General features: G+C 47.2%; 1 protein-coding gene across 5 annotated transcripts in view; it reads right to left on the bottom strand.

Moving 5' to 3' along the window:
* Positions 1-291: 291 nt before the first annotated feature.
* ARHGEF12 (Rho guanine nucleotide exchange factor 12) overlaps positions 292-27,028 on the bottom strand; it is an 81,011-nt gene continuing 54,274 nt past the window's right edge. For 4 of the 5 annotated variants that reach the window (XM_068172162.1, XM_068172160.1, XM_068172163.1 and 1 more), the window contains 24 exons: positions 25,772-25,909; positions 25,243-25,275; positions 24,310-24,424; positions 23,495-23,600; positions 22,865-23,077; positions 22,351-22,480; positions 21,994-22,029; positions 21,250-21,404; positions 20,530-20,676; positions 19,730-19,815; positions 18,820-18,945; positions 17,586-17,700; positions 16,629-16,729; positions 16,449-16,526; positions 15,172-15,247; positions 14,611-14,778; positions 14,035-14,122; positions 13,215-13,304; positions 12,994-13,070; positions 12,419-12,646; positions 9,946-10,443; positions 7,023-7,342; positions 6,022-6,094; positions 4,427-4,823 (listed from right to left, as the gene is read on the bottom strand). In XM_068172162.1, the coding sequence (XP_068028263.1) occupies positions 4,813-4,823; positions 6,022-6,094; positions 7,023-7,342; positions 9,946-10,443; positions 12,419-12,646; positions 12,994-13,070; positions 13,215-13,304; positions 14,035-14,122; positions 14,611-14,778; positions 15,172-15,247; positions 16,449-16,526; positions 16,629-16,729; positions 17,586-17,700; positions 18,820-18,945; positions 19,730-19,815; positions 20,530-20,676; positions 21,250-21,404; positions 21,994-22,029; positions 22,351-22,480; positions 22,865-23,077; positions 23,495-23,600; positions 24,310-24,424; positions 25,243-25,275; positions 25,772-25,909 (3,208 nt within the window). In that variant the 3' untranslated portion in view covers positions 4,427-4,812. Of the gene's footprint in view, positions 4,360-4,397; positions 4,824-6,021; positions 6,095-7,022; positions 7,343-9,945; positions 10,444-12,418; positions 12,647-12,993; positions 13,071-13,214; positions 13,305-14,034; positions 14,123-14,610; positions 14,779-15,171; positions 15,248-16,448; positions 16,527-16,628; positions 16,730-17,585; positions 17,701-18,819; positions 18,946-19,729; positions 19,816-20,529; positions 20,677-21,249; positions 21,405-21,993; positions 22,030-22,350; positions 22,481-22,864; positions 23,078-23,494; positions 23,601-24,309; positions 24,425-25,242; positions 25,276-25,771; positions 25,910-27,028 lie in introns of those variants that run through there. The other variant, XM_068172159.1, reaches the window with a different exon arrangement.

The following is a 27,028-nucleotide window of genomic DNA, read 5'->3' on the forward strand; positions in this document are numbered from 1 at the left end:
CTGGGGGTGCAGGGCACACCAAGGCTTCAGTTCCTGCAGGGAATGTCCTGAAGGGTCAGCTCAGCTGGGAGCAAGGGGGGATTTCTTTTCCTGTAGTTGGTGCTCTGTCAATTAATTAATTATGGAATTAATAATTCATGAAGTCTGAGCAGCAAAAATACAATCAAGGTACTTCAATCTCTGGAAAAATTCATCAGCCCCAAGGAAAATTTCCTTTGCCATCATTTGTCCTTTAAACACTCCAGGCAATTACAGCCAAACCATCCCAAAAAATCCACCAGACAAACCTCATTTTCCTTTAAGCTTATTTAATGATATTTGAAACGCTTAAATTTTCTATTTCCCAGGTCCTGAAAACAGATTTCTTTTTTTTTTTTTAAGTGACCAATATTTAATTCCAGAAACATACAACCCGATCAGCTAAGTCATAAAAGAGCTATTTTACAAACATACATCTGGATAATTAGAACAATAAAGTCTTTTTAGACATTCAAACATGATCAGTAAAAATACAGGATTATTAATAAAGATTTTTGTGTATTTTTTTTTAAAGAATACTTCCAGATTTTTTTTCTTCTTCTCTTTAAAGTAAATCTCTGTTAAGAGTACATGATTGTATGTTGTACAAAGAAAATAAAAATATTCTAGTATGAAGAGAGCTCCACAAGACTTAATTCAAAATAAAACAGCAGTGTTTTGGCTGCAGTATCCCTTTTGCAGTACATCTGCTTGTCAGTTGGCACCTTTGGGGAAGGGGAGGGAATCCAGGGATTTCTTTGGGGAACAGGGAGAAAATACTGGATCCAGGAGAATGCAATCGAATAGCAGGGAGATAAAAATCAGAATATCCAATCTGAGAGCACTGGAACAGGCCAGCTGCTGTCTGAGAGCTCCTGAGGTCTGCACTCCCCATCCTCCTGATCCCACCCCCCACAGCAGGGCAGTCTTCTGCAGGAGAAGGGAATTCCCATTCCACGGAAATTCCATCTTGAGCTTTTGGCTTGTCCACGAGCTGTGTGACAGCAGAAGGGAAATGACCTCCCAGAAGATGTTCTTATACCCCATCCTTGTTCCCAAAACAAGAAATCCTTGTTCTTCTGTTCGGGGAAGTCGGGGGGGGAAATATTTTTGGGACCAGGGGTTGGGACAAAAAAACTCCAGAGAACTGTTTGGATAAGGGAATGCCCAACCAATCGGGGGGAAATTAAAATGAAAATTTCAGTTTAAAAGAAGGGGAAATCTTATGGCTTAAAGGAGGGGGAAAAAAAACCCTGTGGGAATCCTGAATAGTGCATTTGAGCTCCAGCCCGAGGTCTGTGGTGCTGCAGGTGTGCCAGGGAGGAAAAAGGAGTTCCCTGGGAAAAGGAGTTCCCTGGGAAAAGGAGTTCCCTGGGAAAAGGAGTTTTCTGGGAAAAGGAATTTCCTGGGAAAAAGGAGTTCCCTGGACAAAAGGAATTCCCTGGGAAAAAGGAGTTTTCTGGGAAAAGGAATTCCCTGGGAAAAGGAATTCCCTGGGGAAAAGGAGTTTTCTGGGAAAAGGAATTTCCTGGGAAAGAGGAGTTCCCTGGGAAAAAGGAGTTCCCTGGGGAAAGGAGTTCCCTGGGGAAAGGAATTTCCGAGGAAAAAGGAGTTCCCTGGACAAAAGGAATTCCCTGGGAAAAAGGAGTTTTCTGGGAAAAAGGAATTCCCTGGGAAAAGGAATTCCCTGGGAAAAGGAATTTCTGAGGAAAAAGGAGTTCCCTGGACAAAAGGAATTTCCTGGGAAAGAGGAGTTCCCTGGGAAAAGGAGTTCCCTGGACAAAAGGAATTTCCTGGGAAAGAGGAGTTCCCTGGGAAAAAGGAGTTTTCTGGGAAAAAGAAGTTCCCTGGGAAAAGGAATTTCCGAGGAAAAAGGAGTTCCCTGGACAAAAGGAATTTCCTGGGAAAGAGGAGTTCCCTGGGAAAAGGTGTTCCCTGGACAAGAGGAATTTCCTGGGGAAAGAGGAGTTCCCTGGACAAAAGGAATTTCCTGGGAAAGAGGAGTTCCCTGGGAAAAGGTGTTCCCTGGACAAGAGGAATTTCCTGGGGAAAGAGGAGTTCCCTGGACAAAAGGAATTTCCAGTCCCTCCAGTGGAGGGATCCCTGGCCCACCACCATCCCTGTTTGTGAGGATGAGCCAGGGCTGGAAGCAGAGCCAGGACAGAGCCCAGAGTGGGGTTTCTGTCCCCCCGAGGCGGGCTCGGAGCAGCTGGGCTTCCCCAGCCCTCCTGAACCTCTGGCAGCCCCAGCCTGGCACGGAGGGGGATCCTCCCCTACCCACCCCGACAGCGACAGGGACACAGCTGCCCCTCACCCTGTGGGTTACCCCCGGGCAGAATGAGGGGATCTGGGCAAGGGAAATCCACTCCAGCAGGCAAAAATGGGAATTCACCAACTCGCTGCATTCCCAGCTTTTCACAGAGGTGAAACCAGGAAGCAGCACAGACCTTGGAATTCTGGCAGCCTGCAGAGACCCAGCGAGGATTTTGTGCTCAGCCACGAGCAAAGAGCAGGAACCACCCAGGGCATCTCCAAACCCCACCTCTGCTGCTCTTCCAGAACATCCTTCCAGAGCCAGACTGAGCTCCCTCTGTCCTGGAATTCCATGGAAGCCCCTGGGAGCCCTGTAGATGACTGAGGTCACAAGAGCTGCTCCTGTTTTTGGAGTGTGAGCGGGGAAAAGGGGTTCAACCCCAGGTCTGGCTCTTGCCCAGCTCTCTTCCTGGCAGCATTCCAGGCTGGGGGGTTGTCAGGGGAAATCCGGATCTTTATAACCCTGGGAATTGTGGGGCTGAGGTGAGGAGGGGAGAGCCCATCCCTGAGGATGGAGCGCTGGGTTAATACTGACAATAATCCCACACATTTGGTGCATCCCAAAAATCCAGGGAGCTCCTGGCAGCCTGCAGGAGGCTCTGGCTGCTGCTGGCAGTGGTGATGCTCTGGAAACAACAGGAATTCCTCCCTACCCTCCAAAAGGGCTCCTGGCTCCAACTCCCACACCAAAACCACCTCTGCTCCCTCTCCTGCCACCTGAACTCATCCCCCACAGCTTCCTGGGGGAAGGACAAGAGCTAGGATTGCTCTGACAAGGGACAGAGGTGCTTTCTTGCCAGCAGCTGAAGGCAAAACGTTTGCTTTAGAGGAGCAGGAGGATCCTGGTGCTGAGCAAAGCTCTGACTTGTCCATGGCACGTGCAGGAGGGCTTCCTTGAAGAGCTTAAATCTTGGGCAGAGGCTGTGTAGCTCACACACCTGGCAGGAGCAGCCCAGCCCAGTGGCACTGGGGACAGCTTGAACCAGCCTGTGCCAAGCAGGGCAGTGAAAATTCATGATCACCCCTCATTTGCTACAGAAAAGCCCAGAAAAACAAGGAGATGCCTAAAAAGGCCAGGCAAGGGGCAGTGGATGCAGAACTCCTTGCTGTCAGACCCACCTTGTGTGAAACCCAGCATGGGGGGGTGGGGAATGAACGGAAATGGGCTCAGGGCAGAGGCTGTGCCCAGGGTTACCCTAATTCCCATCCTGGCAGGAATTCCAGCTGCAAACCCCACCAGGACAGGCCTGAGGAAGTGCCCAAGAGCTGCTTCAGCCTCCTCAAGTCACCAGTCTCCCTTTGGGTGAGAGCACATTGGCACGAATGATTCCAAAAAAACAAAACAAGGAAAAAAAAAAAATAGCAAAATTCAACAAAATCCAACCCCACCCCAAAAAAACAGCCCCAAAGCCCACCCCGAGCCCTCAGCAAGACATACTTCAGGTACTAAAACTTACTGGCCCTATAATCAGCAGTACCTGTGGCTAACTCCATGGCAGCCCTTTTTCATTCAGTAGTGAATCAGGGGCAGAGCTGCCCCACATCTTTGAAACACTTCTGGGTTTGCATTTTTTCTCTTTTTTTTTTCCTTTTTTTTTTTTTTTTTTGATCCAGAGAAGAGTTACAAAAGTGCTGCAGGTCCAAGTAATTTTTTTTTTATCACTTTACAAAGGAGACAATGATCAAAGCCAACAAAGTCAAGAAAAAAAAGCCAAAATTAAACCTCTTTCTCCTCTCCCAGCAAATGAATGGGAAAGGGGAAAAGGAAAATTTGCCCATCTCAAGTGCCTGGCTGTTAGTGCATGGAAAATTCCTGTTCCACATGTGGTGGCACGAGCAATTCCCATGCAGCTGGTTGGATACAGACAAATTCCAGCCATAAATTCCATCCTAACACCTTCATGAGTAGCTCTTGGTAGTCTGAGTGCCAGCAGGGAGTGCAGAGTCCAGTCCAGTGAGGAAACACCTGCACACAGGTCCCCCCTGTCCCCTCACCAGGCAGGGTGGGCCACATGCAGGGGGCCAGAACTGTCACTACCCAAAAAGAGAACAAAACAAAACAAAACAAAAAAAAAAAAAAAAAAAAAAAGGCAGATTAAAAAATTAAAATGTGCTTTTGATACACGGAATGAAGTCAAATAAATACATTGATTTTTTTTTTCTTTTAAATGTCTAAATACATTTTTTTTATATCCTACACCCAAAGCTCTGTACATTTGGTTTGGTTTTTTTTTTTTTTTCTGTTCTGAAAAAAAAAAAATTGAATTTCTGGTAGCAAGGAGAGAGGAGCAGAATAGAACAGACTCCCTCACTGACAAGATAGTGCAGATGCCCCACAGGAAAAGCACCCCATGCCCACTTTGCTAGAGAATGGTTCCTGCTTGGATGCTCCAAACCCTCATCCCAGAGTCCACAGGGGAGACAGCGGGTGCTGTGTCCCGATTCTCTCCATCCAATCTTCAGCCACTCCTGGAAACACGACTAGCTTTTGTCTGAAAAAGGGGGGAAAAAAAAAGGAAAAAGGTGGTGAGAGAGAGGGATGCACTGGGAGATTGTCGCCCTGCTCTTTTAGAAGTTTTAAAGTTCTTTTAAAAGTTTTCCATGCCTTCTGATGTTTGCATATTTCTCCTGGAGTCGTCAGCACTGTTCGTGTAAATAATGATTGTTTTGCATTCTTCTCTGTGGGAGCAGAGAATTGATGGACTGTTGGTTTGACCAGTGTGGCTGGAGAGGTGGCAATTCCATCCTCCAGTCCACTGTCACCTTTGGAATTCTATCTATTGTGAGGACAGGAATGAAACTTCCTCTTTTCCCTCTTTTGCATCTGAAGTGAACGGGGGAGTTATTTTGTGTCCTAGTGCGACAGGAGATGAGTGTGTGGCACTTGTGAGCACTCCCACAGGCAGAGCTGTGCTCAGCGGGAGCTTCACACCCATCTCACCTCCAGACCTCGCTCAGGAGCTCAGCAATTCCACCTGGAGGGCCCCAGGGAAAGCAGAGCCAGGCTCAGCATTTCAGGAACCTCCCTCTGGGACTTCCCACCAGTCTGGCCTGCCTGGAGGAGAAGCTTCACCCTGGGATGAAGGTGTGGGGCAGCTGGAACAGAACTTTCCAGAGCAGGAACAAGCTCAGCTGAGCCTCCAGGGATGGAGCTGACCTTTCCTGCAGGCAGCACTGCCAGAGCTGCTCAAGGAGGTGAAACCTTTTCTGGGCATGTGAGGAAGGCCAGCTGGACCTCTGATCCCTTAGGATTTTGTATTTTTTATCTATTTGTAACCTACAGTTTAGTGTAGAACTCTGAACTCCACATCCAGAGTGAGCTGCTGCTTCCCCATTTGGGGCAGACACAACAATTCCTCTCCAGGCAGTCAAGGACACCTCACTGCCTCAGGCCAGAGATGGAAACAAAAGTGAGTTGGGGGCAGCAAACTTGGGGTAAATGACTTCATTAGCTGAAGCTGTAATTGGCAGATTCACCCCAAAATGCAAATGGACCAAACTTATAAAAGTGTGAAACCCATGACCAGTTCTCCATTTTGGGAGGGTTTTGTCTGCTCTAAATGTACCTGAAGGCCCTTCAATAAACAGAACTGCTTTTTATTCTCTTAGTTTGTCTGGCCTCTGTTTTTAGGTGGCCCAAACACTCGACTTTGTGCTCTGGGTTTGATTCTGGGGCTCAGGGGCTCCTACCTGAGTGCTCTCCTGTGGAGGCTGAGCCAGCCAGCCCCTGGCGCCGCAGAACGCTGTAATCCTCCTCAACCTCCTGCAAAACAACAACAACAGCCCCAAAACTCAACTGGCTCTCCATTCACCAAGCTAACAAAGAGGGGTTCAAACAGGAAAAAGGGAAGTTTCACTACTGCAAACAGCCAGGTTGGAGTGAGCCCCCTCAAATCCTTCATCAGCAGCTTCATTTGCATGCAATATTCTGATTTCAGTGAAAGTAAAGGCTGGCTACTGGATGTTTCACACATCAAACCTTCTGCAGTTATTCTAGAAAGAGAATCCCCGTCCCATGCACAAATCATGTGGAATATACAGACCCTGAAAACCTCAACACTGGCCTCATATCCTCGGTGCAACTCAAGAGTTTTTGTTTGACACCACGAGCAGCAGCACACGAGAGATTTCACAGAATTACCAAGGCTGGAAAAGACCTTTGAGATCTCTGAGTCCAACCTACGCCCTAAGACCACCTCGTCCCCAAGTGCCACATCCAGTGTGTCCTTGAACACCTGCAGGGATGGGGATCCAACCCTCCCACCTCTCTGTGAAGAACTCTTCCCTAATCTTTATGCCAGGAATCCACATTCCTCAGACCAGTGACCTGTTGAAAACTCCACTTTTGCAGGCTTCCTACCCCTCAGAAATTTCTCCAGATCAAAATCAAAGCAATAAAGAGCCCTCCAGCTCCAGCAGGACTACTGGCCTGTCGTGATCCACAACTCAATGCACACAAAACAGCAAAAAAAGCAAAAGATTCTGCTCTAAAGTCCTCCAGGAGTAAGAACCCGAGATAAAGAGAAATGTGGCTGTGCTCTTGCCCATCAGAATTATTTTAAAGCTTTTTTCTAACCCAAAACTGAACGGGCATGGAAATGATCAAACGCTCTGGTGACCATCAAACGTTCTACACGCAGTACTAATAACAGTAACAGAAACAACGACAAAAAGCACAAAAAGCAACGCACCTTCAGCTTCTCCAGGGCATCCTCGATGTTGTGGATGTACTGCATGAGCTGCACTCGGATCTCCAGAGGGAGCTGAGGGCTGCCCAGGAAGGGGCAGGGCTCCTCCAGCCCTGCCCAGCGCAGCTCCTCGGGGAACGGCGAGCTGCCCCCGTCCGACTGGGTGTCCCTTGGGGACAGGGGCTGCTGCTGCTGCTGCTGCTGCTGGGGACAGTCCAGGGGGGGCTGCCTGTGGGAGGTGCACTGCAGGACCAGGGCTGACACCTCCTCGTCCGTGGAGCTCTCCTGCACTGTTCCGTAGCCGTCAAGGATCAAATAATTTCCTGCGGAGACAACGGGGTTTGAAGCTTCAGGGCTCAGAGGGGTTTGAGAAGATTCTAAGAGACAGAAGTGGGGATGTCCCACAGCCCATCTCTTGAGAAAAGAAGTCCCACAGCCCATCTCCTGAGAAAAGAAGTCCCACAGCCCATCTCCTGAGAAAAATCCAATGATTTCCTGCAGAGACAATGGGGTTTGACTCAACCGTCCCCAAAAAGCTTCAGGGCTCAGAGGGGTTTGGGAAGATTCTAAGAGACAGAAGTGGGGATGTCCCACAGCCCATCTCCTGAGAAAAGAAGTCCCACAGCCCATCTCTTGAGAAAAGAAGTCCCACAGCCCATCTCCTGAGAAAAATCCAATGATTTCCTGCAGAGACAATGGGGTTTGACTCAACCGTCCCCAAAAAGCTTTAGGGTTCAGAGGGGTTTGAGCAGATTCTAAGAGACAGAAGTGGGGATGTCCCACAGCCCATCTCCTGAGAAAAGAAGTCCCACAGCCCATCTCCTGAGAAAAGAAGTCCCACAGCCCTTCTCCTGAGAAAAATCCAATGATTTCCTGCAGAGACAATGGGGTTTGACTCAACCGTCCCCAAAAAGCTTCAGGGTTCAGAGGGGTTTGAGCAGATTCTAAGAGACAGAAGTGGGGATGTCCCACAGCCCATCTCCTGAGAAAAGAAGTCCCACAGCCCATCTCCTGAGAAAAGAAGTCCCACAGCCCTTCTCCTGAGAAAAATCCAATGATTTCCTGCAGAGACAATGGGGTTTGACTCAACCGTCCCCAAAAAGCTTCAGGGTTCAGAGGGGTTTGAGCAGATTCTAAGAGACAGAAGTGGGGATGTCCCACAGCCCATCTCCTGAGAAAAGAAGTCCCACAGCCCATCTCCTGAGAAAAGAAGTCCCACAGCCCTTCTCCTGAGAAAAATCCAATGATTTCCTGCAGAGACAATGGGGTTTGACTCAACCGTCCCCAAAAAGCTTCAGGGTTCAGAGGGGTTTGAGCAGATTCTAAGAGACAGAAGTGGGGATGTCCCACAGCCCATCTCCTGAGAAAAGAAGTCCCACAGCCCATCTCCTGAGAAAAGAAGTCCCACAGCCCATCTCCTGAGAAAAATCCAATGATTTCCTGCAGAGACAACGGGGTTTGACTCAACCGTCCCCAAAAAGCTTCAGGGTTCAGAGGGGTTTGGGAAGATTCTAAGAGACAGAAGTGGGGATGTCCCACAGCCCATCTCCTGAGAAAAGAAGTCCCACAGCCCATCTCTTGAGAAAAGAAGTCCCACAGCCCATCTCCTGAGAAAAATCATTTGTGAACACTCCAAAGATTAGTGGTGTTATCAGACTCAGCTAGTTCTGAACAGGTTCAGAGATCAGGGATGGTTTTTACACTGTACATTAAAAAAAGCCCATAATTAAATGGACAGCACCTGGACTCAATGATCCTTCTGGCTCCTCTCCAGCTCAGGCTATTCTGTGAGCTCATCACCTCCCTTCCTGCTTGCCCAAAATCTCTGTTTCTATGATAATATCTCAAAATCCTGCTCTTGCACTAATGGCACCTGACAAATCCAGCTGCTGGATTCCCAAACTCCACTCCCCTGGCACTTAGGATGCTTTTAGATGGGTGAGGTTTAAAGCAGAGCTTGCTGATATGCTAAAAGATAAAGTAAATGCAGACAGAAAATGCTTTCACAACCTGCACCCAGAAACAGGAGTCTATTTAATGAATATCTCTATAATACCACAGGCAAAGCCAGCAGAGGGGACTCAGAATTGACTAAAAACAGATCAGTCCCATTTTGATGTCCCCATACAGTTAAAAAAGTAAACAGTGGAAGAGGTGACAAATAAATTAGATGCTTCGAGTTGTTGGCTCAGTTTTAATAATTTAAAATGTCTCAGTGAGAAAAATTATTTGCACTATGTAGTTGGAAAGCAGCGTTGGGGCAGTCATAAATTGGCTTATCCCTGTGGATATAATCCAATTTTTAAATAAGAGCATATTTATGGGTAAGAGACTTCTGTGTGGCTGTTAGTGTTGAATCCACCTGATAGCAGCTGCTTCTACTACAAAATGCACATGAGAGAAACCTCAGCTTCTGTGCTAAGTTTGGTGTGCTCAGGTAGCTGTCAAACAGTCCATGTGCAGCAGTAACAATAAAAATAATAAAATCATAAACTTTTCTTATGTTCAGAGTGTGGCAAGGTTACAGGAGGCTATTACCGTGTAAAATTAAAGTCTTGAGTTTCTTTCCTGAAGCTTGATCAGGAAAAGGGCTTTAAAAAGTGCTTTGCCTCCAGGGAAAACCTTTTCCCTACAGATCCCTTAGGCAGTAGAGAGATGAAGTGGTCCAGGCCAGCCACAGTCGAGGGCTTGGCTTGTGCCTGGTGCCTCTGCCATTCCAGTCTGTCACAGGGTGTGTCCCCCAGCACATGAAGAATGAACCAGGGCCATGTTTGCACAGGGCTGAAATGACTTGGTGAGAGCTGGGAGCTGACTGTCCCACCCCAGACAAACAAAAGGTGAAGTGTTAAATGGACCTGGCCAGGCCATCACCTCCTGAATCAGGACCTGGCCATCACCACCCCCTGCAGGAGAGCCCCAGGCTCACCTGAGATCCGAATTTGCACCTCTTCCTCCTCCTCCTCCTCCTCCTCCTCCTCCTCTTCTTTCCTGTCCAGCAGCTCGCTCTCGCTCTCGCCGGGGTTCTCGTCGCTGTGAGCTTCCCGAGCATCGAAGAAATGCTCCCCGCTCTCCTCAGCCCCCAGCCCCTCCAGCTCCGAGCTGGAGCCCTCCAGGTTCATGCTGTCCATGGGCAAAGCGCCCCTGGCAGCGGGCTCCGTGCCCACCAGCTGCACGGCATCCCCTGCGGCCGGGCACGCCGCTGCAGTCCGGGGGCCGTGCCCGCCCGCGGCCTCTCCAGTTCTGCCAAGGCTTCTGTCCTCTCCAGGCTGCTGGGATTTGCTCTCAGAGGGCTGCAGCTCGTTGCCACTCTCTGTCTGGGCTTCCTGGGACACGGTCCTGAACCTGGGCAAGCGCTGTCTGTCCTCCAGGGGCCCCTTCTCAGCCAGGCCCAGCTGCTGCACCAGGAGCTGCCTCAGCAGCCCCACTGCAAGGACAGGCAAGGGTCAGATGAGATGGACAGGGGACAAAATGACAAAATGACTCCAACTTTGACCCTGCCGAGGAGCTCACCGCTGTGGTTAGAGCAGGGGATTCCCACCTCAAGGAAACTGGGAATATTCCACTCAGGTTTGAAATGACAGGAAAAAAAAATATAGGAAAAAAATATAAGAAGCATTTTCCTTAAAATTCCTTCTGGCTCCTCTCCAGCTCAGGATATTCTGTGAGCTCAGCACCTCTCCTCCTGCTTGCCCAAAATCTGTTTCTATCATCATGTGTGGAAATCCTGCTCTTGCACTAATGGCACCTGACAAACGCAGGCAAGGCTCCCAGAGCACAGAAGGGATTAAAGCAGACACAAAGGTCACCCTCTGACAGAGGTGTGACTCCTTGCTCTTGGTTGGGAAAACAGGGATAAAAATAAATGTATGAAAGGCTCCAGCCTCACTCCTCTGTTTTACCTTACAATATGTCAGGACAAGTTGCATCTCCTTGGAGAAAACCAAAGAAATTTCCTCCAGAAATTATCCTGAGTGCCTGGGTTTTACCCTGCGCAGGAGCTCACAGCTGTGGTTAGAGCAGGGGATTCCCACCTCAAGGAAATTGGGAATATTCCACTCAGGTTTGAAATGACAGAAAAAAAAAAAAGAAAAAAAATTCTAAGAACTGTTTTCCCTAAAATTCAATGCAAATTTATGCCTGGTTGAACTTCAACCCACATTCCTTTAGTTCCCAAATTATCCCAACCAAACACTTCATAATAGGGACATATTGTTCCAAACAAAAACGTGCTGCTGTCAAGAGCCTCAGATTGTTCCTCCTCACCAAAAAATGCTCTTGCAACACCCAAAAAAAGCTGTGATGTCACACAGCAGAACTGTCACTCAGCTCAGGCTCTTGTCACAATGCTGGAGAGCTGCTCTTTTAACTCTCTACACTCAGGAGATGCTTTAGGGTCACAAAAATTGTCCTTACACGCCCCCAGGCTAAGATTATTTTAGCTGTGGTCTCTTAAAACAAGAACCAAGAATATCTGTCCAATATTCAGAACTAGAAAAGATCTTTAAATCCTCTAAGAAGGAGAATAAATGGAATTAAAGGTCTGAGATAACTCTTGAGAGTGCAGAGAACTTTCATTGCTTGGACAGAGAGATGGAAAAGGCAACTGGGGTCAAGGATGTGAGAGTTCTGCATTTTGGTAAAAGCAAATATTCCACAGACTCTTCCCTCCAAGTACAACTGAGGGACTTTGTGTCCCTTCCAGAGTTGCCAAGGAGAGATCTGTGGATTAATGAATTCATTCAAATTTTAGGGAGTTATATTTAGGAGTTACAGTGCCAGAGCTGATCCAGCAGGTTGCAGAGCCCTGAACTCCTCCTCTGAAAGGAGAGCAGAGGAAGTGATTAAAAACCTTAAAAACAATTTCAAACAATGGCTTGTCCATCAGGAAAACTTCTCAACACGCACAAGTGTTGATCTAATTAGACCCAACCACCTCAAGTACTCAGGAAATCTGAGAAATCTGAGCCTGGGCTCTGGATGTAAGTGAGCTTAACAGTTTGCAGGATTTTACATAAAAAAAAAAAAAAAGAAAAAGGAAAATGGTATTGTGCAACACAAGCAACATCTCCAGTCCTGCTCCAGTGCTGCAGAAATAAGGCCAGGGCTGACTGCCTTGTCTTTAAAAACTGCTGACCAGCTATGGCACTGGGCACTAAGTTCTGCAATGCAATTCTGCCATCAAAGCACTCCACGGATGGCAGAATTTCGTTATCACCCTCATTTGATACACAAAACCCCAGAAAAACAAGGAGATGCCTAAAGCCCAGGGAGGGGCAGTGCGTGGATTCAGAACTCACATCCCTTCTGTGTGAAATCCAGCCCAGGGTGGGGGATGACGAATGGAAATGGGCTGTTTGACCAAATTCCACCTCCCAGCCCCACCCCAGGGTGGTACTCACAGTTCCTCAGGGCATCCCGTGCCCACTGCCCCTCTGGCACCGGGGCTGAGCTGCTGGCTGGGTGCTGATAGCAGGCAGGGGAGTCCTTCAGGGCCAGCTCTGCCTGCTGCACCTTCTCAAACTGTGCCTCAGCCCCCAGCAGCCCTTCCACCTTGGCCTTTTCAGACATGATGGCTGAAGAGGACTGAGGGTTCAGTATTAAGGGAGACTCCAGGCCCAAATCTTTATCTAGAGGACAAAAAACAAAAATTCAGGTGAAACAACAAGGATGAACCTGCAGAAAATTGCACTCTGGAAACAATAAGGTTGTTGAGCATGGCTTTGCTACAAGGCCAGCTCTTTCCAGGGTTAAAAGAACTCTCCAGCAGTTTATAAATCAGATGGGAAGAGGAAAAGGTGCATTTCCAAGAGGTTCAGCATCACTTCTCTGAATGACTGGTAAAGAAATCACCTCTTTCCAGAAAAATCTCAAAGCTGCCCCAGGATCCCCAATCCCCCAGGATTACGGCTGGGCACAGCTGCACTCCGTGGAGCAGCAAATCTCCTGCTCCCACTTCCCTGAATCCCTGCTTTACCTGGACTCTGCAGGCTGCTGGCAGGAATGTCATGCTGCTCTTTGAGCTTCTGCTGCTCCTCTTCCTCACGCTCTTCTCTGCAGGGAGGGAAGAACAAACACATCCTTTCAGTCAGCTTCATCTGAAGGGGAATCCATGCTTTGGAGGGCAATTTGTAAGCAGGAAAAGGGGTGCTGGAGAAAGAAAAATGAGCTTTTCTTCCTCCTGCAGGTTTGACTTACTCGCCAGGACCCGACTGAGGCAGTGGGATCACTCTTCTGCTGCTCCCCATCTTCACAGTTCCTGCCATCTGAGCTATAAGGTCCTGCCAGCTGCAGCAGAAACAGCAAATAAAACCATGCAGCAAGTCAAACAGAATGAGCATTTCTCTATTTAATCCTCTTAAACCCAGTTGATATTATTACTGCTTTTTTTACCAAAAATAACTGTCTTTGGGGTTTTTTTTTTGAAGTTCTGTTACATTCAGTCCCCCCAGGAGCACCCTGAAATCACCACAGCACAAAGCTCAGCTCACCTGGATGCTCTTCAGCAGATAGAAATGACAGACAGGGCCTTATCACTTGTCAGATCAACCAGTTAATTGATATACAAATACATAAAAAAGCATTATTTCACACATCACTGGAGTGTAACACATGCAACAGGTATCCCATAAACACATCTATCTCTGTGTAGTCTTTAGGGGAAAAGAGTTTCTCCCAATAAAGCTTTTATACCCCAATTCCCGCAGTGGGGTGTTTATGATGCCAGAACGTAAATCTGCAAACATCTCTGCTGCTGCATGAAGATGCAGGATTATTTCTGTGTCTGATCTGGCAGTCAGGCCCAAAAACCCCAGAATTTTAAGGGTAGACAAAAGCGTTTTGGAGGTCAGGAAAGAGTCTGGAGTGAGCCAGCTGGGAGGGACTATCCACGGATGCTTCCTGCAGGACCACCAGGTTTCCAGCTAAGTTTGGAGAAGGAACTCAGGGAATTCATGGGGTAAAAGGTCTCTCAGGTCCAACAAAGCCAGCAGCAGGTGGAGTTGACCCCAGGACTTACACATTCTTCTCTGAGACAGTCTGTGCCACCAGCTCGTAGATGTGAGCCCCCGTCGCCGACATGGAGATGACGAAGAAAGCTTTGTTATCTGCACCAACACAGGGAAGGGAACTGAAACAGCTGCCAGGTCCCACACAGCTTCCCAAAAATTCCTACATAACCCCAGCCCAAAGCAAGGGAAAACATCCATGAGATAACTCTCCAACACTAATACAGAAACACTGACCTTGTCCTATCAAAGAAATGTGCCCTCAAAGGAAAAAACTCATTTCAACCCACTTTGAAAAAGCTCCATTTCTCCTCTTTTCCCTTCTAATAATTTGCAGAGTGCCTTTCCTCTAACACAATCAGAGTACTTTCATTTAGAGGTCTATTTAAAACTCAAGCAAATGCCTATTACTGATGCAAAGAAGTTAAACAGCTCATCCATACTAAGCACGATGTTGGACAACCAAGAATTAAGCCTACGCAGTTTTCCATGTTCTACTCTGAAAATCTACACAAAATCATCTTCCTCAACTGAGCTAATCTTTATTTTTGGCTTCTCTTCTTGCTTTCTCAGTGGGCTGCACTGACCTGTGGCCACCTGGCGAACCAGCACAGTGTTGAGTTTGATGATGGGGCTGAAGGTGTGTTTGCTGTCAGCTGTGGATGCCAGGATCTTGCTGTGGCACTTCAGCACCAGTTTGTCATCTTGTTTCTGCAGCAGCACCAGGATGTCCTCCAGCAGCAGAGTGTACAGATCTGCCCAGAATGCAAAAAAAGCCCAGAATGAGTTAAAAGATTCCCATCAGAAAGCAGAAAGCTGCATTTCTGATTACTCATGCAGAGGCAGCAATCAGTGCTGTGCCATTCCAGGCAAAGCTTGCAAATCTTCCTGGTGAAAACTCCAGCAGAAAGCTACAGATGGAACTGGATCAGCTCATGACTGACTGCTGTGTCCCTGCGTGGCCCTAATGATGCTCCAGCACATTTCAGAATTGACAAGAATAATTTAATCAGCTCAGAGAAGCACACAGGCATTATTAGAGGTGGCAGTAAGAAGCATAACTGGGAGCTGCAGCAGAGCTTTTCCCTCTTCTCCTTCCCAGCAAACTCACCCAAGAGGCAGGGGATCAGGGGATGGCCCAGACTCACCAATGGTTTTGTCACGATTCACTTTCCAGGTCAGGGGCCCTTCATGGAGCATCTTTCTCTTTGTTAGATCCAGGTTCTGTCACCAGGGGAAAGAAAAAAAATGAAATTTCCACAGAAGCAAGTCATGATAAAACACAGGAATGCCAGAGGGACTCCAGCTGGGAGCTAAGCAACTAAACCCAGGCTGGGAAAAGAAACACGGAGCAGGGAACCCAAAATCTTGTCAGTGATTCTGTTTATCACTTCCCCTCTTCCACTGCTCTTTTCCACATGCCAAGTGCCACAGAGTGGGGAATCCTCCCACCAAATCAAGCTCCTGGGGCATTAGGATGTCACCTGTTTCCTAGGAGGAGCTTTTCCAATACCCATATTCAGCTCCAGCATTACAACTGATTAATGCTGCAGCACTCCATTTGCAAGTCAAGTGTGCCTACAAATTATTTACAAATCATCCCAATGATCTGACAGGCTTTGTAATGTCAATGGATTCTTCAGGCACTTCAGTGCTTGTGACATTTAGATCTGCAGGCAAGCAGAAGTGACAATTTTCACAATTCATCCCTTCCAAGTCTCAGAGTCTACAATCAATGACAGCGAGATTTTCGTAGCTGCCAGAAGTTCTTCCTTCCCTTGCTGAATGCTTGCAAGTTTATTTGGGGAAGGATACATGACACAGTTTTACAGAAAAGTTGGGTTTTGGTTTTTTTTTGATTCACACTGACTCTGAGCGAGATGGGGAAGAAACCAGCAGGTAACCAGCTTCCAACAAAACTGCAGGGATTTACAGGAGCCATGAAACAGAATATTTTTAATACTGGACTTCAGGTTTTATTTGGCTGTGTGGATCTCCCACGTTTCTGTACAAGCTCTCTTTTTAAAGCCAATTCCACTGTTACACCTCAGGGCTCCCCAAGGCCTCCCCAGTTCCAACAGCATCGCTAAGACATGCACTCGCATGAGATAAATATCCACAATAATCTCATTATCTGCCAGATATCTCTTCTGGGATACAGTGCTTGAGCTTGTAGGCCATAAAGGTTTGTTGCTCAGAGCTGACAAGCTTCATCAGCACCATGATGTGCAGAACTGAGCTGTTAGAGCCACAGAAATCTTCAGGAAGGTGGCAAAACTCACATTTCTGAGACTAATTGTTTTCATTTTCACACAGAAATATTTATCTCCAAAGACCACTTGATTGTGCATCAGAAGAAGCACAAAGTGAACGACAGGGCTGCCAACTCCATTCACACAGGGCTGGTTCTGATGCTCTCACTCACCCTGAACTCATCCATCATGGGATCCTCGGACTGCTTCAAGTAGGAGAGGTCGAGTCTCCGCTGATAATCCTCCAAATGCTGCAGGAAATGCAAGGAAGTGGTCACTTGGAGCAGCAAAACTCCCCAGAGTGCAGCTTTATTGCTGTCCCCAGCCCTGGGTGTTCACTCTGGCCTTCCCACCTGCTTGTTCTCTGACTCTTTGACAGCCTGGTTCACATGGTTGAGGATCTGGCGACAGTGATCTGCGGCTTTCTTGACTTTCTCCTTCTCCTCAGGCAGCTCTGCAAGAATAAAAACAAGTGGGACAGTGCTTCCTAGCAAAGGTTTGACCAGCCAGCCCTGCAGTGCAGCTTGCTGGCCTCAAATTGGGCAAAGAGGAGTTAAACTCACAGAGAAGTCTATCAACAAAAGCACTGCAATAGGGATAAAAATGAGATTTGTGACAGGAGAGAACTGATTGTGACCTGCACATCACCACACATAATGCAATTGTTACTTCTCCTTTTTTAGGGCCTTGTGACAACTACTCACAATAATCTGGGAAACCTAAAATCCTTACCAAAATCCTAACATCCTTACTAAGAGTACAGGCACAGGTGAACCCATCAATTCTCACCAGCACCAGCAGCCACAGTGAGAATTCACTTAACAGGAACATCAACCAGTAAAAGATAATGGAGTATCACATGCTTTCCTAATTAGGATTAGAGGGAACTTGTAGCTGCAGTCTATTTTTATGAGTAATGAAATTACTCTGCAGCAGGTATCAGATAGTAAAGCTGGGAAGGCATTTTGTGCTATTATTTATCCCATTTCTACCTGTTGTGCTGGAAGTATCTTTCAGTGTAACAAAGCCTAATTAAACCCCACCCTCTGCAAGAGCACGAGGACGTTCTGTGCTGCTTTAGAGGTTTGATAGATTCAGGTACTTCACACTGAATTTCCTTTTTATTTTCCTAAGGAGGAACCAACACTGGATTTTTCTCTTTATTATTATTTTTTACACCTCCTGTGCAGGAGGCAGCAGTGAGGTCGCAATGAATACAGAGAGAGAAATAAAATTAAAGTGTTATTTAACACATTTACCTAAAAAAACCTGCTGAGATGGGTGCCCCAGTCCCAGTGGGAAGGCTTTACCTGTGTATTTAGCAATGTTATCCAGCAGAAGGGGGTATTTAGTCAACCTCTGCATCTCCGTGGGGATGATATCCTTCAGCTGCAGCCGCCGGCACAGGGGATTGCTCTCAGCATCCTAAATTTCAACAGCACAATATCTGCATTTGTCATTTTTATTAAGGCCATAATTACCTGAATGCACAACATCTATTCATCACTTAAACATCTATTACTTCACTTGCCAGTAATTAAATACAAGACAAGAGATGCCAAGATCTATCACCCAGACAACACATCCCCTCTCCATCTGCAATTACCCAGAGGAAAAGCTCATCACAGCAGCAGTGCCTTCCTCCCCTCATTACTCCCCATGGGCACGGGCCCATCCCCAATCCATCTCAGTCAGCAGCACCCAGGGAACACATCAGTTTGGGCTTTCACACCGCAGCAAAACACAGGATATTTGTCAGGATAAACTCCCCGTGTACTCCCAGAGCTCCTCCCAGCCTGTGCTAATGGAGATAATGTTCTCCTGCAAATGCCACGTGGAGCCAAAGCTCACTCCTGGCAGGCAGAGCAGCTGTGCAGCACCTGTCTGCTGCTCCTGGCACTCTGAGCACTCTGCCCCACAGGATCTGGCATCCTTGGGCAGCAGCCACCTCCAGGGAGATGGCATCTCCTGCCTGGGACACTGTGCTGGCCTGCATTCCATCAGGACACTCCCCAGAACTGAGGGCTCCTCCCTCCAGAAACCACCAAGAGAGATAAATACAGTGCTGGAAATGGTCCCCAGCTGAAGGCAGCCTTAGCCATGACATCACTAATAATTGCTATTAATTATCAGAACTTTATCTAGGAGGATTCATTGGGCTGTGCTGAGGCAACTCAGAGCTTGGTGAAAAACTCAGAGCCTGGTGGAGAAACCTCAAAGCCTGGTGGAGAAAAACTCACAAACATGGAGGAGAAAATCTCAAAGCCTGGTGGAGAAAAACTCAAAGCCTGGTGGAGAAAACTCTCAAAAGCCTGGTGGAGAAACTAAGAGCTTAGGGGAAAAAATTCGGAACCTGGTGGAAAAAACTGAAAAGCCTGGTGAAAAAACTGAAAAGCCTGGTGAAGAAAAACTCAAAGCCTGGTGGAGAAAAACTCAAAGCCTGGTGGAGAAAAACTCAAAGCCTGGTGGAGAAAATCTCAAAGCCTGGTGGAGAAAAACTCCAAGCCTGGTGGAGAAAAACTCCAAGCCCTGTGGCAAACTCACCTGCACGAAGGTCTGGAAGCGCGAGTCCTTCTTCTGGCGGGACTTGATGACCTCGAGAGCGAAGGGCTGGTTGCTGCAGAAGGTGGCAGTGGCAAGTTTCAGCTTCTCCTCTGCTGCTCCACTAAACTGTGCCAGAAAGCCAAAAAAGCCAAGTTTAGACAGGCTGAAGCTCAGCATGAGCCGCCCTCAGCAGGCAGAGCACACAGGACTGGGATCGCCAGGGAAAAAAGGAATTATTGACAAAAATGAGGAGGTATTTCTGTCCTGGTTTAAGGCTTTGTCATCCCAGAGGAGACCTTTACATCTCAAAGTCTTCAATTCCCCTCAAACCAGCCCTCCAAAATCACAGAATCCCAGACTGGTTTGGGTTGAAAGGGATTTTAAAGCTCATCTCCATCATGGGCAGGGACACTTTCCACTACCTCAATACATCTTGAACACTTCCAGGGATGGGGCAGCCAAATCTCTCCATACAGATCTCAAAAGTGAAGCCTGCAACAGCACTATAAACTCCAAATTTATACATTCTGAGATTAGAAAATAGTATTTTTAACCATCTTTTCACTGCACCGCAGGCAACACCAGGCTCACATTTCAGTGTTACTAAAATAAATCGTGCATTTTTCAAAATCCCACTCTCACCTTTATGTACCCAAAAGTACCTGTCTTCTACCCACACATCCTAAGGATGTTATTCTTGTGCCTTAAATGACTCTTATCTCCAGTCAGATGAAAATCCTCTGAGTTCTTCCTCCTTTCCTTCCCCCCTCATCCTCCAGCTCTGTTTTGGCTCCAGAACTCGCAGCCCTTCAGTTCCCATTGCTGGGAATTACCTCCTCCAACCTCTGGCTCAATTGGTCATTCCATGAGACATTATTTTCAGATAAAAGAAATGTTAAAAGAATTTTACCCAGGAGAGCAAATCTTCCCCAATTTGGCCAATGACAGAAGTCTCATTCCTTTTTCGGACAGATTTCATCTGATCGTTCAGTGCAACTTAAAAACAAAGAAAAAAAAAAGGTAAATTTTATTAATAGTGGTCAAAATGCTGGCTTAACTTTCAGCATTTAACATAAAAGCTATTCTAGGAGAAGATTAGATTTGAAATAATTTTAATTAGCTAACAAACAATATCCTGCAACTTAATACATTTAGAATATCCAATAAAATGTGATGGAACTCCTTGGCACTTGTGTCTCACCTGGCTTCAAATGACCCCTAAGAACCATTCCAAACTTATCTTTTCTGAGGCTCAACATCATTTTTCTATAAACAGGAATAATGCAGAAGCCAGAAAGCCACACAACTGATTATTCAGTGGCTGAAATTCCTCCTGTGAGCAGTCCTTTCCCTAAACCACGAGGACGGGCCACCCTTCAGAAACAAAAAGACATCAGCCTTCATAAATCTGTTTTCTGCTCTCTTCAGGAGCAGTTGTACCTCAAACCCTGGCCCATAAAGCTCGCTGCTCCTTTCATCAAGCATGAATCAACACAGATAAGGAAAGGGAACACTGGACACGATTCCTCATCAAAATATCTTCGTGAATCAGAAATGGAACAAGTGTGAGCAAAAGTAAGCCCAGGGCAGTGTCCTGAAGAATTCTGCTCTACATCAAGCATTGGGCAAAGCTGCCTCGTGTCCCAGAGTCCCTTTGCTTCAATTTTTCAGCCACTGGAAGCCAGAATTCCAGCGTCCAGCTGCTCCTACCATGCAGCCCAAGGATGTCCTCCAGGTTGGAGAAGATTTTCCGCTTGTCACTGGAGCTGAGGATGCCCTCCCTGGTGACCCTCTGGTAGAAGACGTTGTGCAGGACCTTCAGCGTGCGCACGTGGGCTCGCTCCGTGTAGAACAGCTCTGGGGAGACAGGGAGAGCAGGAGTGCAGCTGTGCAGCCACAGGTGAGCTCAGAGCAGGTCCCTCAGCAGCATTTCCCCCCCTGGTCCATATTCCAGGCTCTGCTGTAATTCCATGCTTGAGTTGTTTGTAAAATTCCATCATTTACCCCAAACCAACAGATGTGAGCTCACAAATCCGCGCAGAGGCTTCTGCAGGAGCTGCAGCTCAAATCTGCTGAAGTTTGGGAGGAGCATTTCCATCACCTGCTTCCCAAAAAAACAAGCTTTTCTTGTTTTCTTTCATAGAACATATTAAAAAAACTGGCCTTTCAGTGCCTTAATATTTAATAACCACTTGATATTGTTTGTTTCTCCTCTAAGGACTGGATCAATCTCACCCCAGGTTATTTCCCAGTAGCAAGCATGAGTTTCACAGCTAAGAACTCCTCAAACCAAAAGTTCTAGAATTCTCCCGCCACTATTTCACAAAATCACTGAAGAAAAACCTAATTGTAAATTTTTAAGAACTTCAAAGCTCCAGGGGAAGCTTTCAAGTCTGAGCTTGGCCAGGTAGGACAGAACCTCTGTCTCACCATTTATCACTTCCTGACGTTTGATTTCGTAGGGTTTGAGCCCCATCAGCACCTCCCTGCTCACAAGCTGCTGCCAGTTGGGAGGGTCCATGTCCATGTCGAAGTCATAGAGCTCATCCTCACTCTGCACATCTGCAAAGCCAACACTGTCCATCCTGATGGGAGGAGGAAAAAAGTGAGTTAATTCCCATTTCAGGGAAAAGCTGAGTACATCAATCAGCTTTATGAACACACTGTCCCTGCCAGCTGGAGGCTGTTTGATGCCTGAACCTCTGGGCACATTCTCTAATTTTGCCCTTTGCAGACTGACTGTTCTGACAGTGTTTTCATAACCTTCCCTTTAATGGCACAGATGAAATCGTTTGCAGTCAGATACCAAGGCAGTGAAAAGGGCAGGTTACAGTTTCTTGCCTCTGTCTATCTGCAGGTACAGAACCAACAGCAACACAGGTTGAAAAGGAAAACAGGGATCTCTCTGCTCCTTAACCCAACTCCCATCCATTCAAATCAGTGGACACAGCAATCATTCCACTTCACTCTCAGATCAAAGGGGTATTTTTGCATGACTCGCTCCACCTGCCCTACAAATGGCTGCCAGTGTCTGATTTCATGTGTTCTTAAAGAAAAGAGATCATGCAGACAACTGTGCTGGCTCAGAACAATGAGCACTGCTGCATTCTGCTTCATAACCGCTTGAAATCCAAACAAATTCCGTCAAGTTCAAACATTTCTAAGCACACTCACTTGCGAAAAGGCTTCGGTGTTCCCATGTCAACCATCCTGCGAGGAAGGAAAGGAATCATTAGGGAAGCTTGTGCCTGAATTTCTCCCTGCTCAGAACGACTTCAGAATGGTGGTCTGAGCTCCAAAGCAGAGTATTTTGTCCCCTCTGCTGACAGTTCTCTATCACAGCAGAGACATAAGCCAAAGTCTCCTAATTCTACCAACAATATTTAACACAAACAATGCCACTGTCATTCTATGTACTGAATTGCAGCAGCCACTGTCACACTGACAAAGGAGTCTCCACAATGATCTTTTCCAACCTGTTCCAAGATTTCCTGACCCTCTCTCAAGGCTCCCTCAAGCACCCAGAGTTACCTCTCAGACTCTCCCTCCTCCTCCTGCAGGTTTTCCAAAGGAGATGGGAACTCAAAGGTGTTGTTGGGTGTGCGGGGGGTGCCATCCATGGAGTCACTGGCAGGTGGGGCTTCCCCAGGCTGCTTCACACCTGGACACAGGATAAATGTGAAAGGTGAGCAACCAAGTTAGAGGACACCAGAGAACCTCCCAGCCTCTCCAGAGCCTCTTCATTCCAGGTTCAGAGCTGGAGGAACTCGACTCCCAGGCTGCTACGAACAAATCTCAGTGACAAAAGCTTCAGGTGGCACCTGTTGGGTTTTTCCTGTTGGACGATCCAATGCCACGCTGGCAGAACCCACTAACAACCCCTGCTGCTCGTGGCAAGATCCCCTAATTGAGGAAAGCTGATTAAGCTGAGGAAGAGCAGCTCGAACGACATCAAAGCATTGCCTAATTGGCCCGGCTTGTTGCATCAGTGCTCTGCACACCCTGTCCACAGCACAGCCTCTAACCACTCTTCATTCCACCCTACCTGTGTCACTGTCCTTGCTGCCCTCTGGAGAGGCAAAGGGCCCCGTGGCCAGGGGGGACATGGGGTTGGCAGGGGGGTAGGGGGCATCTGTGCCATCGCTGGAGGAGCCACTCTGGCGCATCTTGCTGGACTCGGGGGGCTCTGGGCTCACAGAAGAGGCTGTGGGTGAGTGCTTGGGGTGCCTGGGCTTCTGCATCTCCATGGCCCTGCCAACTGGACAGAGAGAATCATCACCCTGCTGAAATGCTGAGAGAAGCAGCATTGCAGGACCACAACAGGTCTGTGCGTCTTCAAAGCTGGGCTTTAACAACAAGAAGTTTAAAATCACTCAGCTCTACTGAAAATCACTCAATCCTACCACAAAATGCCTCAGTCACAGCCCAAAATCCAATTCCACGGCCCAAAATCTGATTCCACGGCCCCTCAGGGTGAGACAGGGTAGGAAAGGAATTGGCAGAAGAGGGGTCCAAATCGTGAGGATTGGGATGGGGTGAGGCAGGATGGGTGGGATGAGGTTTAGGAAGGGGGGGATGGGGGAAATAGGGCTCCTGGCATGCGTTTTTGAAGGCAGCAGGGATTTTCTGTGCCCCTCAGGCTAGCAGGGCACAGGGCTTTCCTGGGCTGACATACTTGCACTGCTGTCATGTCGGCTTGGTCTCCTTGGGGGGCCCAGAATGTTGGGGAAGCCTCTCCTCTTCCCCTTCTCCTCTCCTTCTTTCTCTTTCTTGATGCTTTGCTGCGGGTAAAGAAAAGCAAACTCATCACTCACTGCTTCAAATCCAGCTGTTTACTGAGATTTTAATTAGTTCTTTAAAGCTGCAGAAGGGAGAGGACACAAAGCTTAAAAAGGTTTCACACTGTTTCACCTTTTCGGTTAGTGCAGAACTGCTGGAAACTCTCTTAATATTTCAAAGGAGGCTGAAATGTTGATGAAAATAAGCAGCTACTGTGACCAGAAACACCCCCATGCTGTGGGAGACAAGGGATCACACCCACGGGGATGAAGTTTTGGTGGAAATATTCATTATATAACTGGAAAAGTGGGGGTGGCAGGGAGAAGAGCTCTCCTGCATCACAAACCAGGAGGGTTTGGGTAAGTTTCTCCAGAAAAAAAGTGGAGTAAACAAGGCAACAGCTTTAATGAGACCCTCCTGTGGTTCAAGGTTGTGTTCTCTGAAATATTCCTCACCGAAAGTTTTAATAACAGCCAAAAACAAGGTGAAATCTCTGAGTTTATTCAGAAATAAAGGAAATCATTCCAATTATTTCCAATCCACGCCTCTGCCAACAGGTGCAGAACCCAATTTCAGCTCTTAGGTTTGCTGTGCAGCTCAGCAATCCCAGATCCTCTTGAAACACAAAAATCACAGCGATTTTTAATTTTTTGTCCTGCACAGCTGGGGCTTGAACTGCACACAAGTCCTCTGTGGCCACGGCAGCACTACCTTGATCTTTGGCAGGAAACCAATGCGGCCCCGCTTCTGCTCCAGGTTCCGAGGCTCTTTGACTTTCACTCCCAGGTGTTTCATGTAGGTGAGGATCACATATTGCATCGTGGAGCTGCCAAACACAGAAAAACCACCGAGGTTTAAGGGAAAGATATTGGGGAAATGCGTTGAGTCAACAGAATTAAGGTCAAGGTTCTGTTGAGAAGTTCATTTTTAAATTCAAGTGATGAAATGAACGGAAATAAATTCCCAGAGATAATGGGAAAGCTCAGCCAACATCAGAATGTATCATTTTGTAAATTATGGAGTAAATAAAGATGGAATATAGGGATGGGGAGGCTCTGGCACAGGGTGCCCAGAGAAGCTGTGGCTGCCCCTGGGTCCCTGGCAGTGTCCAAGGAGCACCTGGGACAGTGGAAGGTGTCCCTGCCTGTGGCAGGGGTTGGAATTAAATCATCTTTAAGGTCCCTTCCAACCCAAATCATTCCATGATAAAACACACAGAAGCCTGGGAGGTGAAAATACAATTCTGAGAATTACACAGAAGGTCCTAAAATTCTACACTAAAACCATATTTGATGCCACATTATAGCTTTGAGTCATGGTAAAAATAAGCAGCAGTAAAAGGTTACTGCAAATAGGAGGAAAAGCTGCTCAGATAAAAAATGAACAACAGGACAAGGCACACAGAGAAAATAAATGTTAGAGCAGATTGAAGCAGCTAGAACACAAAACAAAAATAAACACAAACTCTCAGTGACAGTGATTTTTAAGATGTGAAACACAGGCAACAAACATCAGCAAAGAAGAGGCTGATGCTCTGAATTCCAATGATTTATGCCAGGGGATTCAGGAGTTTGGAGAACAGCCGGGAGAGGGCTGTCTTGTTCCATCAGCACAACACAGCCCGAGCTCCCCAGCTCCCATTACCTCTTGTCTTCTTCCAGAGGCTGAGATGTCATCCTAGAAACAAGAAAGGGTTTAAAAATGAAACTCAGAACCCAATTAACACCCGGTCCCATCCACCCAGAGCATCAGTAGCTGCGTTGAAGTGTCCTTTAGAATGTTCAGCAGTCCCAGCAGGGGGAAAAAAATAAAATCAAGAATTCAAAGTGAAGGTTCAGCTGTGGAAATTGGATTCAGCCCACATTAAAAAGGAGAAAATGGGTTGTGAAGCTGTTGTTTCTGCAGGAAAAGGGCTGTGATCTAATAATGCACAAGCTGACAATGGCAGCGTTCCCTGCACTATTTCACAGCAGCCTCCTGGACAAAACAGCCTTCACTTCCCTGCTGCCTCAGCCCTGGCTGTCATCCCCCAACAAACACTCGGGGCAGAAACCTAAACACAGTGACGCCAAATTCCACCCCCCAACTGCTCCATCCCGCTTTTCCCACGTCTGAGGCAGCACCTCTGACGTTATTTTTTTTTCCCCCCACCTCCCTGTTTGCTGTCACTTACAGGACCTCCTCGATCTTGGCGAGGATCTGCTCTGCACAGCTCCTCTCCTTCTCCACGGCGTTGCGGTCGCGGAGCCGCTCCGCGTCCAGCCTGCTCAGCTCCCCCTCGGCCAGGGTCAGCCCCATGCTCCTCTTCTGCCTGCAAAAGGGCACAGGAAGCAAAACCTGCAGCTGGACATTGCCCTGTGGCACTCTGGGTGTCGTCACAGAGGGGTTTTTGGGGTGTTTAAAGGATCCCCATGAGGCTTTCAGGTATGAAATACTTCATTGCCTGTGGCAGGCACGTGCTTTTCTCTTTTAGGATTTTTTTCATAGAGGAGCACAGAAAGAAGAAAGAGAAAACAACTTCTATTTCTGTTCCTTGTTTTTCCCATGTGGAATGTGTTTAGAGAATTGTTTACCTTAGGTAATTGCTTAATGAAATTGTGGTGAGGATTGTTTGAGCTGATGGCCAATCCAATCCACCTGTGGCTGGACTCTCAGAGAGGGTCACAAGTTGTGAGTTAAATACAGTAGTAAGAAAAGTAAGTATATAGTTCTAGTATTTCCTTTAAATAGTATATTAATGTATTATAGCATAGTTCTAATAAAGAAATCATTCAGCCTTCTGAACTGGAGTCAAACATCATCACTGCTTCCCACTGAGCTCATCTGCATTTACAATAATTGCTGAGCTTGGCATGGAGCTCTTAGCACTCCAGATGAAAAAGCAAATTAATTATCAACTTCTACTGCATGCCTGTAACAGCTCACAGAGTTCACAGATTCACCAGGTTGGAGGAGACCTTCAAGATCATCGAGTCCAACCCAGCCCCAACACCTCAACCAAACCCTGGCACCCAGTGCCACATCCAGGCTTTGTTAAACACACCCAGGGATGGTGACTCCACCACCTCCCCGGGCAGAACATTCCAGAACTTTATTACCCTTTCTGTAAAAAACTTCTTCCTGATATCCAACCTAAACTTCCCTTGGTGCAGCTCGAGACTGAGCTTGAGCTCTGTAAAGGGGATTATTCCCTGCCCAAAGGGGAAAGGGAAGGAAAATAGGGACAGGAAAAAAAAAAATACAAGCTGATTATAAACACAATCAGTAAGAGAGATTTATACAACAAAGCCTAAGAAAAAATACTCTGACATTTCCTCACACAACTTCCAGGAATGAAGAATCCAAGCCCTAGGATTGCAACTGATGACTTGATTTAAGGATTGCCCACTGGGTATATTCCTGGTGTATTCCTATGCAACCCAAGAGGAAT

Source organism: Anomalospiza imberbis, chromosome 24, assembly GCF_031753505.1.
Source record: "Anomalospiza imberbis isolate Cuckoo-Finch-1a 21T00152 chromosome 24, ASM3175350v1, whole genome shotgun sequence".
NCBI lineage: Eukaryota > Metazoa > Chordata > Aves > Passeriformes > Viduidae > Anomalospiza > Anomalospiza imberbis.